The following is an 18,365-nucleotide window of genomic DNA, read 5'->3' as shown; positions in this document are numbered from 1 at the left end:
TATGACAAAAGAACCCTGGTCTTTCTGGTCTTTATTATAAGGTGTGGCCTTCTGGGTATGCTATCCGCCCCTTCCATTGACTGTGTCCACAACCAGAAAGTTTAATGCTTGGTCAGAGAATAAAAACTCAGCATCCCTGGCCAGAGCTGGAACTGTTTGTACTAGTGTCTATTGACCCATTGCCTGCATGGTGCGTCCGAGGCTTTGAGAGTCTGTGTGGGTTGATGCTGCTCCAGGTCCCTTTTACCACCAAGTGATGGACCCTGCAGCAGAGGAGATAGAAGGCAGTACTGGAATCCAAATAGGGACCACATGTCTCAAAGAACTACAATTACAGTAAGTCACCTCCTCTTCATCATCTTTGAGTGGAGTTCCCACTTGTGATTTATGTGATGGGACCTGCTAAGCATGTCCACCAGAGAGCTGCTGGTGCCTGGGAGGTGCACGGCATGGAAGGTGACCCCATGCCTAAGGCACCAGTTCCAGAGGAGGATGGTCTCCACGCAGAGGGAGGGGGACCAGGCCCTGCCCTGCTTGTTGATATATACAACCACTGTCATGTTGGTGGACAGCAGTTGAATGGGGCGGGATGTGATGAGGGGCAGGAACGCCCAGCAAGTAAGGCAGGCGTCCCGCAGTTCCAGAATGCTGATACACATCCATGTTTGCCTGGGCGACCAGAGGCTCTGAGCTGTGTGGCCCTCCAAATGGGAACCCCATCCCACAAGTAAGGCATCCGTGGCGAGTGGTGTGGGGGGAGTGAATAGAGTGCCAGCCAAGACCTTGATGGGTTGCACCACCAGGTGAGGGAAGCCAGGACAGAGGTGGGGATCAGGATCAGGACTGGCTTGCCCAGGTGGTTTAACTGTGGATTATGATTATAGACAGCCCAGAGCCACAGTTGGAGCCAGCACATATGCAGGCAGGCATACGGTGGGACCAAGGTGCAGGCTGTCATGTGGCCAAAGAGGAAGAGGCACACAGCTGCGGAATGAGTGCAGCGAATCAGTCTGATGGGAGAAAGGCGTGGGCCACTAGAGAGTCCAGGTGCGCCCCTAGGAAGGTAAGCGTGCGGGCAGGGATGAGAACTGACTTGTCCTCATTGATGCAGATCCCCAGGCTGGCAAGGAGGTTGTGGAGAGTCTGGATGGGGGCAAGGAGGCAGTCGCAAATCGGTGCAACGAGGAGCCAGACATCCAGTTAGGGAAATATGGAGTGGCCTAGATCAATGGTTTTCCACCTGTGGATCATGACGCAGCATTTGCTCGCAGAATGTAAGGCACTGGGTCGTGGCAGCTCTGGTCAGCACTGACAACTGGGCCATTAAAATTCCTGTGCTGCCCAGCTAAGGCAGGCTAGTGCCTACCTGTTCTGACACCACGCTGCACCCAAGAAGTGGTCAGCAGCATGTCCGGCTCCTAGGTGCGGGGGCCATGGGGCTCTGTGTGCTGCCCCTGCCCCAAGCACTGGCTCTGCATTCCCATTGGCCAGGAACCGGCCAATAGGAGCTGGGGGGGGGGCGCCCAGCAGGCGAGAGTTGCATACCTCCAACTAGGAGAGCCGGACCCGCTGCTGGCCACTTCTAGGGCGCAGTGCAGTCTACGGTGCCAGGACAGGCAGGAATCCTGCCTTAGCACCCCTGCTGCACCGCTGACCAGGAGCCACTCGAGTTAAGCCCGCACTCCAATCCCATGCCCCCACCCTGACCCCCCCAAACCCAGAGCCCCTTCCTGCACCCCAAATCCCTCATCCCTGGCCCCACCCCAGAGCCTGCACCCCCAGCCCAGAGCCCTGACCCCCTCCCACACTGCAGCCCCCTGCCCCAGCTCAGAGCCCCCTCAACACCCTGAACCCCTTTTATTCCTGGCCCCACCCCGCAGCCCTCACCCCCACACCCTAACCCTCTGCCCCAGCCCTGAGCCCCTCCCATACCCCAAACCCCACATCCCCAGCTCTGTTGGGTCGTGGGCAACAATTTTCTTAACCTGGGTTGCCAGAAAAAAGTTTGAAAATCACTGGCCTAGATGGTGCAATGTAGACCACTGCAAAGACCTTCATGAAGACGTGGGAAGCAGTGCCGATCCCAAAGGAGAGGACCTGAACTGGCAGTGGGAGTCCCCCACTGTGAAAGGAAGGAACTTACAATGAGCGGGGTTGGTATCTATATGAAAATATGCATCCTTCATATCGACAGCCACAAACCAGGCTCCATGGGGGATGGATGGGATAATGAGAGGCAGTGTGACTATCCATGAGTGGAATATGCGTATGGATTTGTTCAGCAATCGGAGATCCAGGCTACCCCTCCTGCCCTTCAGCACAAGAAAATGAAGGAAGTAGAAACCACAGCTATGGTAGCAGCACGGGACGTGTTCTATGACATCCTTCCAGAGGAAACTATTTGCTTCTTCTCGGAGGAGATCATATTCAGAAGGATCCCCAGGGCCACCATGGGGCAGGCAATGAGGAGGATAGAGTTCCTCTCCTTTCAGGTACCCCCAGTGAACAACGTCCATCACCCAACTGTGGGCAAACAGGGCAGGACAATCCCCTAAAAAGATCTGAGGCACCACAGGAGGGGTGAAGAGAGGTTCGCGGATCTCAGGGGGAAAGTCAAAAGGACTGCTTGGATGGACGTTGTGGGACGGTGGTGATGATGGAGGTGGCAGTGGCAGAGTAGCAAGGTCGCTGTGTGCCTGGGTGTCAGAGAGATGGCTCTTTCGGCCGTTGAGGGTGGGGCTGGTAGGAAGTGTGAGGGCAGGGTCGGAAGGATGACCGCTGCTGCCTGTGGGCTGGGGCCAGGGCGTAGATGCCAAGCGACCGAAGGGTGGCATGGGAGTCCTTAAGAGAATGGAGGGACTCCTCCATTTTATCACTGAAGTGTTTGTGACTGTCAAAGGGGAGGTCCTCAAGGGTGGTCTCGACCACCTTGGGAAAGCTGGTGGGTTGAAGCTGAGGTGTCAGCAGCATCAACCACAGGTTGGAGAACCACCTAGGCAACTACCATGCCCTCATCCAGTAGGCCCTGAAAAAACACTCCTGTTTCTCTGTCAGGAGAAAGGCCTGGATCTCCACCAACTTGGAGTAAGAGAGAAAGTCGTACTTTTGGCAAGATGGTCTGGTAGTTGGCAGTGAGGAACTGGATGCCTGCGGAGGAGCAGACCTTAAGCCCCAGCAGGTCAAGTTTCTTTGCTGCACAATCAGGAGGGGTGGCCTTGAGGTGATGTTAGGTGTGCTCAGTCGCTGCGTGAATCAAGAGTGAGTTGGAGTGTGAGTTTAGTAAATAGGAAGTACATACCCTTAGATGGCATGAAGTAGCGGCAGTCTGCCCGCTTTGGGGTAGGAAGCTGGTGTATGCCAGTCCACTTGACCTGGTTGCAAGATGGCTTCGTGGATAGAGAGAGCAGTGCAAGAAGGCTGAAGGTGTCCAGGAACTGGTTCTGAGAGTCCTGAACATCTTCCACTGGCAGCTTGAGATCTGCAGCCATGCACCGAAGTAAGTCCTGGTACTGACTATGGTCGTCAGGAGGGTGGGGGAGTAAGGGAAGGTGGGACGAATGCATTGTCCGAGGATGAGGAAGGGCCAGTCGGGACTGGTGGTGCTGAAAGTACCAACAGTGCAGAAATGTCCTGGGTTTTGTCGCAGACAGAAAGAAGGGCGGTGCGGGCAGTGGCATAGCGAGGTGGAACGAACAGGGGGAGCAATCACAAAAAAAGGCGCCACCTGCTGTAGCACTTTTATTCACCCGGCAGCACTCCAGTTCTTCGACGGCACTTCAGGTCCTTCACTCGCTCCGCGGGTCTTCGGCGGCATTTCGGTGGTGGGTCCTTCAGTGCTGCCAAACACACCCAGAGCGAGTGAAGGACCCGCTGCCAAAGTGCCGCCGAAGACCCGGAGCGCCGCCAGGTGAGTAAAAATTAAAAAGCCACCAAGAAATTGAAAGTGCACCACTTGTGCTCAGTGGGAGAGCGGCCACTGCCCCGCTTCCCCCCTAGCTATGCTACTGGGTGCGGGTAGGAGATGGCCAGTGATGTAGCAGTGGTCCCAGTAAGGATCCCCAGCGGGCCAGTAGGGCCAGGCATATGGGTCACCAGGCATCGGCAGCCCCCAGGGGTAAGGAAACCATGCCTTGGCAGAAGGGCTGTATGCCAGAGGGTAGGGCTGGCACCGAGGATCCGGGCTATAGGAGCACACAGGGTAGAATGCGGGGTCTGGCTCAGAGGACCACTCAGAATCAGAGGAGGCTCTGGCAGAAGTGAGGCTGTTGGTGCTGCCAGCAGCAGATGGGGTGGAACAGGGCAGTCCGGGAGCAAGAGAGGTACCGGCTGAGAGGCAGAGCAGAGCAGGAGAGATTCATCCACTGGAGATAGAAGCTTCAAAGCGGCCGGAGACCTCGAGCGCCTAGGGGAGCCTGCATATGGCAGCATAAGCTCGGCTGGAGGCATCAGAGAGTACAAATGTTCTGGTGTGCATGGAACCAGGTATGAAAGTCCAGATGGCTCCAGCGGTGTCCATGGTGCCAGAGGTGAAGGCAGTGGACCAGTTACCGTGGCTGGAGGCAGCGCTGGCAGATCACAGCGGAGCTTGGACTTATGCTCCATACGAGATTTCTTAGGTGGCGGAGCAGCTGAGTCTACACACTATTTCTCACCCAACCTGGCGTGGCTCGGGGAGGCAACACTGCATTTAGAGGCAGTCCCCATCAGGGAGATGGCCTTATGCCCATGCTGCTTATATGCATGGTGGGGCTTCGGCGGTTGCATAGATACTGCTGGTGCCACAAAGGAAGGGCATGGGGGTGTTAATGTTTCTTTAAAATAGCATAAGCAGGTACACCAAGGCAAAAAATCAACTCAGACGACAAATACTAGGTCAGTAATACTCAAACTGAGGCTCTTGAGCGGCAAGTGGCTCTTTAATGTGTCTGCGGCTATTTGCAGCACATGATATTAAAACACTGTCATTTAATTATTAACCAATCAGGATGCTTTTACTATGTTATTAACCAATTGTAGTTGATAAAATAATAGTCATTTTGCGAGAAATATAATAAATGTAACAATGAATTCACGCTACTGTGGCTCTTCTGGGTAATGTTGATCGCTAGTTTGGCTCCTGAACCACTGGAGGTCTGAGTATCACTGTACTATGGGATTTTGGTGACAATTCATCAGGCAGCAAAGTGGAAAACCCAAGCTGAGATGTGGACTCAGTTATCACCTCTATTTCAACCAGTATATCTCAGGAGTTTGGGAGGAGAACACTCTTACCAAACAAAGCAATAACGTCCCTTGAGGGAACACAGGAGGAACATTCTGAGCTTGCCTCATCTGTTGCTCATTAAGAGAGAAAACACATAAGCCTTCAAAAACCAAAAGAATAGGTAATGGTGTTAGTGACACAGAGAATCATCATAATTTCTTCCAAGGGAGGGCCCTCTTCCTCTACCGAAGATCTTGTGATCATACACAAAAAACATACAGTGACAAATAACTCCAAAGGTGCAAGCAGAAAAATGAAGCACTCTTAAGTGACACACAAAAATCCCAGAATGGAGGGCGGTACTGCACAGGGCTTATTGCCACCTAGTGTTCTGCTTTTTTGTATTTATGACTAAAAATTTAATTGCAAGTGAAAGAAAAGTAAATTGAAATAAAAGACAAGGGTGTAATTGCCTGAGCCACCAGCTATATGTTGACTCCAGGCATGGCAAAACAACTGCAGAGTTTTATGGAAGAGACAAAGACACACACACACACACACAAAAAATCTATTCCATGACTGGTTATCATTTGCCTGAATTATTATGTGCTAATTATTATGCAGTATCTGGACAAGAGTTAGATATTTAATACCAAGGTCTAAACAATCAATCCTCACAATGAAGTCACTCCCTTTCCTTCATCCCTACCTGCGGACAAAGCTAAACCTATTGAAAGACCACCACCTGCTGCTCCTCATGATCAGTAACAAAGCTCTTCCAGGCAAAAAGACAGGTTTAATACATGATCTGAAGCATGTCCTTCGGGTTTTGGAATACTGCAAGATGGAGTGAATCCCAAAACTGAAGGCTCTCATATGAGAACTTAACTCAATTACTCGCTCCAGGAATTCAATCCTGAGGACAGATGGCAAGAACATTTTGGCTGATCATAAGGGCCATGATGGGTTATGTGGGAAAGTTGGTGTGAAGGTAACATGAGGGGACCCAGAATAAGGCCAATGTGCTCATGATGGAGACACAGAATATACCCACCTTCCTATGCAGGGACTGATTAGTCATTTACTTTCTCTGATCAATGTGAATTAAACTTATTCACCTCATTAAAAAAAACATAAGTAATGGCAAGAGTGATTTAAAACCTGAAAAATCAAGGAATGCCGAGTTAAGATTGGGTTAACATGTCAAACTCTAACTCACCCTTGCACATACGCTCACACCCTACAATGATGTGAATTACAATGCCAAGATGCCTAATATTACTGACATCACAACTTCTAACTAGTTTTACTGAGTACTAGGAATGGAAATGTCAAACACAAACAAGCATCCTCAGATCTGGTTGCAAAACAAGGGATTCTGCTGTTTGGTGTATGTTTCTTCATTCTTTTTGTAAGAAGGACTGTCACGAGGCAGAACATTGGGCTACTCCTGTCACTGTACTCAGTGCTGTGCAGGAAGGTGAGGAAGACAGGAAACATCTCTTAAAGATTTCCATAAGATGTCTTGATAGTGAGTTCCCACATTTAGATCTCATATCCTGGTACAACATGAAGCACAACTGGAATAAAGTGAATGTTTCAATCTTTGCCAAGTCTTTTTCCCTTCTCACCCCAGTCAGCCTTCTATCAAATAGCCCAGCTTGCCCACTATATGACCAATTGAGGGTAAATATTCAAGTATCTTACACTGCATTTTCACATAGATTGGGGTCTTATATCTAAAAGACAGTTATTTTTTCCTCATGGTGATAAGTGTAAAAATGTAGAGATGACAAAGCATTAAAAGCAAAGAGATTGTTGTACAACAGACCAATCTTTGCATACTTGCCAAATGTACCATTATTAGCAGGCCCACCCAGCTTTTATATCTATTTCCAGGTCCAACAGTCCCAGTTAACTTTGGAAACAATTGCTTGAGACTACAACAAAGCCTCCAACCAGTACAGGGCAGTGGGGAGGTAAGATCATCCTAGGAAGGACAATTTCCTTTGTTGTCTTCTCACTCAGGCAGAATGGTATTTGGACTTTGAAGAGTTATTAGTCCCTTATGTGTCCAAACAACATTCATTCTGATACTTCTCCTCAATGTCTCCCATATCCTAAACAGGTGTAACAGATAACTGCATTTATGTGAAAAATAAAGGAGAATTACTGGAGAATGCTTCAGCATCAGCTGTGTTGAGTGAGACCAGCATAAGAAGCACCAGAAATGCCACCCACAACAGTACTGCCTTCAGGTACACTGAGGATACTGTGGTTTGGGTAACTGTGTTAACATGTTTCAGAGTGGTAGCCTTGTTAGTCTGTATTAGCAAAAAGAACAAGGACTACTTGTGGCACCTTAGAGACTAACAAATTTGTTTGGGCATAAGCTTTCGTGGGCTAAAACCCACTTCATCAGATGCATGGAGTGGAAAATACAGTAGGAAGATATACACACACACACACCCCTCTACCTCGCTATAATGTGACCCGATATAACACGGGTTCGTGTATAGCGCGGTAGCAGTGGGGCTCCAGCGGCACTTTAAAGGGTCAGGGGCTCTGGCTGCTGCGGGGAGCCCCAGGCCCTTTAAATCACCTCTGGACTTCTCTATTTTGAACACCAGGATCCAACCTGGAGAATCTGGGGATGTCTTTCAATCAGATTCTTTACCCTCAAAAAGGATGGAAAAGGATGCAGAGAAGCATCTTTCTTTACAACTGCCTAGCTACTACTGATACACCATAATGTACTGTCATCCTTTTCATATAGGCCTTTTATCATGTGCTTTTTGGATAGCTAAGCCTTTAGATTTAGAAGACACAAACAACTGTAGCTCTAAAGTGGATATTTGGCAGTTGATTCTCCTCCCCTTCCAACTAGTAAGTGTTTCCTATGATATTTTTACCTCTCTCATCATTGACGAGATGACATCCTCACAAACAGTAGATTCCGCTTAACAGAAACCCAGATATTAGAACCTCTGGTTAATAGCAATACTTCCCATTAGTTTTAATGGGAATGGGATTTGAATATTGGCAATAGAATGCCACTTATTAAGAACATATTTTGGGAAAAAAGCCTCAACTCTAGGCAGGTTTGCAAGGCTGCAGCCAGGGAAGGAAGTGCTGAGATGTATCTTCTCTGGCTGCAGCCCTGCAAATCTGCCTATGGACAGGGATCACACAGGAGGCAAGAGGCTAGGATGGGAGGCTGTGGGCAGGAGAGCTGCAGCAGCCCAGATGCTGGAACTACATGGTACTTCTCCCTGTGCTCTCCAGGCTGCACCCTGCCAGCGAACAACACTCAGGGAAGGAAACACTGGGATGAGCTAATCCTGACGCCCTGAGAGCACAGGGAGAGGTACTGTGCAGCTCTGTGGGCCCCAAGCACCCACAATCCCTGTAGAAAGCCCTGGCATCATGGACACAGCCGCCCTCTCTGCTGCTGCCCTGCCTGCAGCCAGGTTTGCAGGGCTGCAGCCAGGGAAGACACATGCCAGCACCTTTCTTCATTGGCTGCAGCCTTGCAAACCTGCCTTCCACTAACTGAGAACAACCAGATAATGGAAACTTATTTATGGCAACTGAGGGGTTGCTAATGAAGAGAATCTACTGCATCTCCCAATAAAAAGAAACCTGTTTTCCTCCATTACATATTGACTCATACACTTCAAGGCCAGAAGGCACCATCTAGTCTGACCTCCTGCACATTGCAGGCTACAGAACCTCACCCACCCTCTTCTGTAACAGACCCCTAACCTCTGGCAGAGTTACTGAAGTCCTCAAATCATGATTTAAAGACTTCATGTTACAGGGAATCCACCATTTACTCTAGTTTAAACCAGCAAGTGACCCATGCCTCATACTGCAGAGGAAGGCAAAATAAAACCCAGGGTCTCCGCCAAGGTCTTTGACCTGGGAGAAAATTCCTTCCCAATCCCAAATATGGTGATCAGTTAGACCCTGAGCATGTCAGCAAGACCCACCAGCCAGACACTGGTGAAAGAATTCTCTGTAGTAACTCAGAGCTCTCCCCATCTAGTGCCCCATCTTCAGTCATTGGGGATGTTTGCGACTAACAGTTGCAGATGGGCCACATACTATTGTAGGCAATCTCATCATACCATCCACTCCATAAACATATCAAGCTCAGTTTTTGAAGCCTCTACTGCTCCTCTTGGATGCTGTTCCAGAACTTCACTCCTCTGATTGTTAGAAACCTTAATCTAATTTCAAGCCTAAACTTGTTGATAGCCAGCTGATAGCCATTTATTCTTGTATCAATGCTGGTACTTAACTTAAATAATTTGTCTCCTTCCCTGGTGTTTACAGAGAGCAATCTGATCTCCCCTCAGCCTTTGTTTGGTTAGGCTAACCAAGCCAAACTCCCTCTCATAAAGGTAGGTTTTCCATTCCTCGGACCATCCATGTAGCCCTTTTCTGGACCTGTTCCAGTTTGATTTCATCTTTCTTAAACATAGGAGAATTACACATAGTATTCCAGATGAGGTCTCACCAGTACCTTGTATGATAGCAATAACGCTTCCCTATCTCTACTGGAAATATTGCACCTGATGCATTTTTGGATTACATTAGCCTTTTTCACAGCTGCATTACATTGGCAGCTCATAGTCATCCAGTGATCACCTAATACACCCAGGTCTTCTCCTCCTCTGTTGCTTCCAACTGATATGTCCCCAGCTGACAGCAAAAATTCTTGTTGTTAGTCCCAAAGTGCATGACCTTGCACTATTAAATTTCATCCCATTTCTATTACTCCAGTTTTCAAGGTCCTCTAGATCTTGTTTGATATTCTGGTCCTCCTCCTTATTGGCAATACCTCTCACCTTTGTGTCAGTTGCAATTTTATTAGCACACTCCCACTTTTTGTGCCCAGGACATGAATGAAAATGTTAAATAAAACTGGTCCCAAGACTAATCCCTGAGGCACTCCATTAGTAACTTCCCTCCAGACTGACAGTTCACCTTTTAGTATGACCCATTGTAGCCTCCCCTTTCACCAGTTCCTTATCCATCTTTCAATTATCATATTGAGAATAAGTCTGTATTTTTATGATGATTTCCAAGACAATATATTATTTTATACCTCTATGGCTGGAGTTGGTATTGTAACAGCTTGGCACTGTTTTGTCCAAAATCTCACAGTTAAGCAGGTGTCGATCATACTAGGAAAAGATTAAGAGGGTTCTGTTTACTCATTGAGGCGGGTGACTCATTGTCCCAGCTGCATATAAAGGAAGTAGGAGTGTGTCTAAAAAGAAAGACACTTGGGTTGAGCAGTTTTCAGAAAGGAAGCCTAGAAGTAGCCAACTTTGGGGAGACGGTTTAAGCTGGTCTTTGTCTTATATCTTATTGCTGTGTTCTTTATTATTAAAGCCAAACCTCAGAAAAGCGAATTGGGACTTTTCATGCTGGGTGGATTGTGTTCATAAAGCAGTTCAGGAAAGGTGTCTGCTTACTGCCACTTGGTAATAGGTGTTTTTATCTTTTTATATTATTCATTCAAAAGAGGGGAAGATCCATGCTTAATAGAAGCAGTCCCAGATCACCAAAATAAACCAACAGCCTCTGGCACTTTTTTCTAATGTCACAATTATATTCATTACCATAAATTCAAATGGCACATTTGCACATTTCTTCCACTGGCAATAGAAAAGGTGCTCTAACACACACCTGGACTGGGTTTGGTGGTGTTTGTTTGTTTGTTTGATTGGTACTTGGGGCATAATTTACAAGATTGAGAGTGGAGTGGCATGAGTTTTCAGAGATTCTGAGCATCCACAGCTCCCATGGATTTCGAAGGATATTCCAAAGTATTCAGCATATCTGAAAAGCTTAGCTCTTATTTAGGTTCCTAATTATGAATTTAAATATCTAAAATATAGACATCCAAGTTCATGAACTTTATCCTAGATGTACCTCTACTAAATCCTGGTTAAGAGGTTATCCAATCATGTTAGCCTGCAAAGCCAGGATCACCTGCTGTGCAATGGCACTACATCAATGAGAGAAGTTTTTGGGCTTGTCAAAATTTACATACCTGTCTTTTCAGAAATGCTTCTGCATAGTTTATGAATGTTTTTTGATAGCTTATACCAGTTTCTCCTCTTCCTCCTATGTTCTATGGCCTTTCTTGAGCTTTCCTTCCCCAACAAAATCATTTTGCCTGCATACACCGTGTAGACCACAAAACGTGTTTTGAGTGAAGTGTGCTAGTATTAGACATTCTGTTTAGACCTTTTAAGTGGGTTTCATGAAAATTCCACTCTACTACTTGTGATTAGTATGCAGGAAGGGTGGAGTCCCAGGATACATTTATGCACCCTTCAATTTTACTATACTCTTCAGGTTGATATGGATCCCTGTAATAAATTTTACAGCTTATTCATGATACATTTCTGAAGACTTCAGTTATGGCAGTTTTTCTTTGTTGCTTAAGTGATTTGTTTGCATTTACTCAAATGCATATCAACTATTTATTGCTATAATTGTGGCTAATTATTCATCATTACTACTTTTATAAAAAAACAAAAACCTTTTCTCTCATTACACACAATTAAGTAGCAAGACTGGAAGAAACTTGGCAGATTATAAACAAACAGAATGTGGATTGGTAATCTGAGTTATCCAAAAGGGCTGCCTAAAGTTGCTTTAAATTCGAACACGGAGAATAAACTTGCCAGTTCTTAAGAGACAAAGCACAGTGGCTTGCTTTTGCAGTGTGTTCTCTATAGGATTCAGTAATCACCTGTTCTCCACAGTAAAACATGTTTGTGAATCGACTTCCTTCTGAAGGAAAAATAAATAAAACCACCTGACATCACTGCAAAGAGAACTATTTTTTGTGTCTTAATATAATTCTGTTCAGCACTTACATACCAAAGTGATAAGTCCATCAAAAACTTAGATATCTTGTGACAATGGATACCTGTTTTCAGCTTTATCAACAAAAAGGCTCTGTTTCTCTTTAGGCTTATGCAAAGGAATCCTCTCAATTCCTTCAACGTCAGGGCACTGTTAAGGAAAACACACTAAAGTGCAACACAAAGATGAAAAATTCTGTGAAACCTGGATGAATCATTTAATTTTATTGCAAATTTAATTACAGAAAAAGTACCCTCTCCGCTTTGTTCTTGTTTGAAAACAAGGCCGTGTAATGAGATTTCTGCTGCCAAAATTAGTATGCGGTAGAGCCCATATTAAAATTACCTGTTAAATGGTTTAAATTAGAGACTTGGTCAAGATGGTAAGATGGGGAAGGAAAGTGAAACAGCACCAAAAAAGGCCAGAGAGCATCATAATGTGTTCAAGGAAGCCAAGAACAACATTCACAAAACATGAAGAAGCATTTCTGAAAAGGAAGTTATGATTTTAGGTAATCCAACCTTAACGCTGGTGCTGCAAGGCAATATTACTGAACAACACCTTAGAAAAAATTCTGGTTAAACAGGCAGAAGTGTTCAACCTTGGGAGGAAAGGTGGTCTTGTGGTAAGGCACCAGAATACTAAATTTGAAAATCAGTGGTAAACTCCTGGCTCTGCCACTGACTTTCTCTGTGACCTTAATTCAGTCACTTAACTATTGGCACAATTCCACATTTTCACTCAAGTAAGGTGAACTCTTCCTTGCCACTGAAAACAAAGTAATGTGGGGCACATTTAGTGATGACGTATCTGTGACAGAGTGATGCCATTTGTATTTGATTGGGGAGGGCATGGAAGAGGAGAACAGATGTCTGTTGGAAGTCTTCATCCTGCATGTCTTCTTTCATGCCAGCCCTGCTCCTTCTCAGTCTTTCACGAGAGCTACAGGTTCTCCAACGCTGAAAATCTACAACATGTATGTTGGTAGCTTTTCTGATACTTCAGTTGCTAATTCTAAACATTTATACTTTAAAGAGTACACTTCCAGAGCAGGGATTTAGCTCCCGGTTACCACTATGGTTATCAGGAAATCATAGCTAACCCCCCATGAAACAGAAATTTTACCACTTAGTGGGGAAAGATTAGTAAAGTTTAACCAGCTATTTTATGGTACAAAAATCTTAAAATCAACTGGGATGAAAATGAAAGTAAACATGTAAAAGGAAGTTTTAAAGGGACATAATCAAATCTGGTCCCAAACTTAGACTTGGTAAAAACTGTTTGTGCAAAACCTAAGAAATGCTGCCTTTTAAAAATTCCAACTGATTTTTTTAAACAAACACATTCTTCTACAACTGAAAGACTGTAGCTCTGAAATCACTAAACTTAAAACAAAAGCCAAACTGACCTCACTTATTTTCACTGAATTTTTAAACTTTCATTGTTAATTATTTAAAGTTAAAATTATCAGGAAAAAAGAACAGTTTAAAATTTAAAATTTACACTCCCCCTCTAAATGAAACTTATGTTCAAGAAAAGTTTGTTCCCTTTTAAGTTGCCTTTCATGTGATTCAGTGAAACCTACAGCATGCACAGCTTCATTACCTCCCAAGTGAAACAAATCAAAGCATTCACTTTCACCGCTCTTTACATTTTCATCAACTGTATGAATTTTTGGCTTGCCTTTTTCTGTACAGCTTAATTCTGCATCAACTAACCAGTTTCTCTTTTTATGTTTATGCCTACATGTGACACAGACTACTTGCTTTCTCCTTGTAGATTGCCAGATCTCTTCAATTTCACAAACTTCTGAACAGAGCTCTCATTATTAACTCTCAGCAAGAAGTCTTAACCACTATGAATCACTGCAATGACAGACAGCAAATTCCAGCATATTAGCACTACTCCCACAATGCTTCAGAATGGGAGAGAAATTCTACAGCAACTGGAAGTCTTGGCTTAACTGCCACAGATTTGGCACTTGCACTAGAAGCTTTTGTGCATCTTCAGTAAAGAAGAGAGCAAAGAATAATTTATAAAATGTCAGCAACAACAATACTGTATTTAATTCAATTTTTACAACCGTAGGTTCTCACTCTGTCCTCAAGCATAAGAGGAGGGACAATCGGAAAAGCAGAATGTTATACACCTCACTTCAGTGAAAGTTGATTAAACAATGGCAAATGTGTCCACAAATTAAAAGCTGAATCATCATCATCCCACAGCTGTGGTTAAAAGATGCCCCATGAACCTACCTAGGGGGAAATGAGAGCTAAGTCTCCAATTCTTGGAACAGCAGAAACTGGGAACCCTGACTCCCTTCTAGTCAAAAGCTCTAGCACTGTCTCTCTCTGAACTAAGCATGTGCTACAACACAGTCCCTTAGCCAGAGGAAGTGAGTGAGGCATTACAGTAAAAAGTGCTTTAGAAATGTATGTAAAAGATGTGAGGAAACAGGAGTACACACCAATTTTGCTCATAAAACCACTTTAGAAGTTAGCAAAGATCAAACCAATATTTTCTCAGTTACATTTGTTATAAAGGAAAAATAATGAAAATGAGAACAAAAGTAAAGACTCCATCAAAAGCACAGTGTCTGACTCTTAACAAGATGCATCCCTATGCCTTGCAAAATCACAGCTGTGTCTGCAGAGACTTTCCAAAACTCAAAAGGGCCCCTCTCCCTCCTCCCCTCACACACACTACAACTACATACACAAGAAGCATGTCTTCTCTTCATGTAGAAAATGTATGTTCAGTTTAAACACAATTTCATATAATCCCCATTTTAGCAGCCATGCTCTTTTAAAAGGGTCTTTTTGAGGACACTAGCAGCTCATGGACCCAATGGTAGAGAGGATAAAGCATCTGTTTTACCTCCTGTTTTAATATTTTGATAATCACAAGAACATCACTGTTCAACATTTAGCAAAAATAAATAATAGGAATGTAAAGTAGGAAACTGGTTTACAATTTAACACTTCACACTTTCTGTGTCACAAATGAGGTCCCTTTTCATGATTACTGGCAGCCAACAATTCAGAAACTGAAGTAAATCAAAGCTTTTTAAATACAACTCATGCTTTATCACATGACAAAAAATGCTTCACCATGTGAAACTTCAAGATGCTATGCTGAGCAAACAGGGTGCAGCTTCTCCTTAGATGAATGTCCCCATAAACGAGGGGTGGGCAAACTTTTTGGCCCGAGGGCCACCTCTGGGTATGGAAATTGTATGTCAGGCCATGAATGCTCATGAAATTGGGGTTGGGGTGCAGGACGGGATGCGGACTCTGGGGTGGGGCCAGAAATGAGGAGTTCAGGGTGCGGGAGGGGACTCCAGGCTGGAGCAGGGAGTTAGGGCATGGAGGGGGTGAGGGCTCCAACTGGAGGTGCTGCCTCTGGGGTGGGGCTGGGGTGAGGGATTTGGAGTGTAGGAGGGTGCTCCAAGCTGGGACCGAGGGGTTCGGGGGGGCAAGGGAGGGATCAGGGCTGGGGAGGGGCTCGGGGGTGCAGACTCCGGGTGGCACTTACCTCAAGCAGCTCTCGGTAGCAGCGGCAAGTCCCCCTTCTGGCTCCTATGTGGGGGCACGGCCAGGTGGCTCTGTGCGCTGCCCCATCTGCAGGCACCACCCCTGCAGCTCCCATTTGCCGCAGTTCCTGGCCAATGGGAGCTCGGGGCAACACGTGGAGCCCTCTGGCTGCCCATAAATGTAGGAGCCGGATGAGTGACATGCCATGGCTTCCGGGAGCTGCGGCGCATGGAGCAGCCCCTGACCCCCCTTCCCCAGCAGGAGCTCAAGGGTCGGATTAAATCGGCTGGCGGGCCACATGTGGTCCGTGGGCCGTAGTTTTCCCACCCCTGCCATAAACAATGACTGAAGAGAAAAGAGAGTCAAAAGCAACTAACTTATTCTCAACTGCAAATCGTATTTTCTGTTCAGCTTTTTATAATTGTAACTTTAAAGACTATCAAATCAGAGTTATAAAACCACCATAAGACAGATGTCTATGTTTTTCTAAGCTCTGAAGTTCCTTCTCCCCACTTCCAGTACCTCACCTCCTGTCCCTGTCTGAACACGTAAACTGATAGTCAATCCTCTGGCTTGATGGCAAACTAAACCTGAAACTATCAGGAGCCCTCTGACCTAACTGAAAAATTCTGAAGCTGCAGTCTCTTTCTCACTCTGACACACAACCACACTATTGTGCTGATTTTAGAGAACAAATCCCCTTCACAGGAGACACAACATAAACAGCAAACTTCAGTTTTTAGTTGAATTTAAATGGTTTTCTTCACTACATTATAGTAACTAGACAATGAGTTAAGGAAATACAATGCGAAGTTCCATCTTCAAACAAAGTTTCAAAAATAATGTTAATTGATTCCTACTACTTCCCTTTAAAACTACACAGGTCATGGAAGTAAACTTTTACTTTCATAAAGACTATTTAATTCTTAAACAGAATATATGCAGCATAAATACAAATGCAGGAAGCTAGATGTTATGTGGGATACAGCTATACATTCTGTTTAAACATGTTTCAAACTCTTTTTTTTCCATGCAGGAAAAAAGTCAATAAAGTCCTTTGTGGATTTAGGCCACAGCGACCAAGAGCTGGCTCGATGCAGTTATATTTTCATAGTAGTATTGTAAACACGAACTAACAAAACAGGGGCTTTTGACTGATTTTTTTTTTTTTAATGCATAGGTCAGTAGAACTATGTATCCCATCACAAGAAAATCTAAATTAAATAGTTACCCATATGGTTTTGCAAGTCCTCTAGACATTCTATAGAGTAATCATTTGTCTGCCAATGACAACTATTTTCAGTCTATATATGGAGCAATCCTCACCAGGTGACTAAAGCCATTAGCAGTCAATTGTGGAGCAGTCAATTAGAAACCAAGCACCAGTCAAGACGAGCATTTAGCCTAGCAAAGACTAACATACTGGCTTGCTATGGACTAAGAGGTATCCAGTGTTCAAAGGGATGAATCCAGAAGCTCTTTCTCAGTTTCTCAGTCCGTAATGTGTAATAGACTTCAAAGAGTTTTGCCTGAGTAAGGACTTCTTGTTTTAGAATAAAGTGAGTGAACTTTAGACTATAACTCCGGTCTCAAGTTCAAATCACTGTACCAGATTGCCAGTCTCCTCCCACTTCTGTTTTGTATCAGGTAAAATATAGTTTAAACAGAACGCTTTCTTGCCACATTTATCAATCCAGGCCAACAGATAGACTAGTCTGTTTGTTCAACCTCCATTTACTTGTCTTTATTTTTTGTTGTGTTAGAGAAATTAAACAACCCCCCAAAACGTCTGACTGCCCATACTTACATCCACACGAAGAAATTTAGCAGCTCTCTTGGAAGGTGAGAGCAGACATTTCTTTAGAACATGGTGTTAAAAATATCCGTTTCCCTACCTGTTTCTCACTCAAAGCTGTGATTTTGGCTTGGAGTTCATGAAGCTGTTTCTTCAAATCAGCATTCTAATCAGAAAGAAAAAAATATCTGTGAGAAAGATATTCCATTTGTTAACACAATAGTAGCAGGACTTCTTGCACAGTGTACTACAAATAATAAAGCACCTCTGGACATACCACCAATCAGATTATGCAAACGGCCAAGTAGAGACTTATTCAAAAGTCATCTGGTGCAATAATTATTAGTGGATTTTTCCAGTGTTCAAAAAAAAGTTTGGGGGGAAGGAAGAGGTGTGGCTCAGTTTCGAAGGAGTTAGTTAAAACATCCCTGGGTGCTTCACAATATGCTGTAATAAGGTTAATTTGTATATCACTGTATTTTCAGGTCAGAGAAGCAAGAAGGAAAACTTTTTATCTTAGGGATTTCTATAGTACCCATCCCATACTACCTAAAAGTACTGTCTCACCTCCATTACTTATTCAGTGACAGACAGACAGACAATTGACTGTCAAGGCCTTCAGTAATCATATCTATTAGTAGGAATTAAACAACCATGCACTCCAAATGAGAGGTGGAATATGTCTACTACATCCTCTTCCCCCCTTTTCGGTACAATTGTGTATGTCTTTTTACACCTTAGCTTATATTTAGAAAAGTTGCAACAGATGCAGCAGCCTTAACAATGCACCACTCATGTTAGCAATTTGCCTACAAGGACATTTTCTCAAGTTTAAGATTCTGAGAGCCATAAACAACTCACTGTACAGGATGTGATAGGGAACTTGTTTTTTATTTACTAAATCTAAAAAAAATACAAAAAAAAAAATCAAACCAACACACAC

The 18,365-nt window shown here is 44.6% G+C and overlaps 1 protein-coding gene across 3 annotated transcripts in view; it reads right to left on the bottom strand.

Annotated features, from left to right (window-relative positions):
• PHF21A (PHD finger protein 21A) overlaps nt 1–18,365 on the bottom strand; it is a 294,983-nt gene that overhangs the window by 173,781 nt on the left and 102,837 nt on the right. For all 3 annotated transcript variants that reach the window (XM_045015878.1, XM_045015879.1, XM_045015877.1), the window contains exon 5: nt 17,523–17,588. In XM_045015878.1, coding sequence (XP_044871813.1) covers nt 17,523–17,588 — 66 coding nt within the window. The remainder of the gene's footprint in view (nt 1–17,522; nt 17,589–18,365) is intronic.

The sequence above is a fragment of the Mauremys mutica genome, chromosome 4, assembly GCF_020497125.1.
Source record: "Mauremys mutica isolate MM-2020 ecotype Southern chromosome 4, ASM2049712v1, whole genome shotgun sequence".
NCBI classification, from domain to species: domain Eukaryota; kingdom Metazoa; phylum Chordata; order Testudines; family Geoemydidae; genus Mauremys; species Mauremys mutica.
This window is presented reverse-complemented; position numbering and strand designations above follow the sequence as displayed.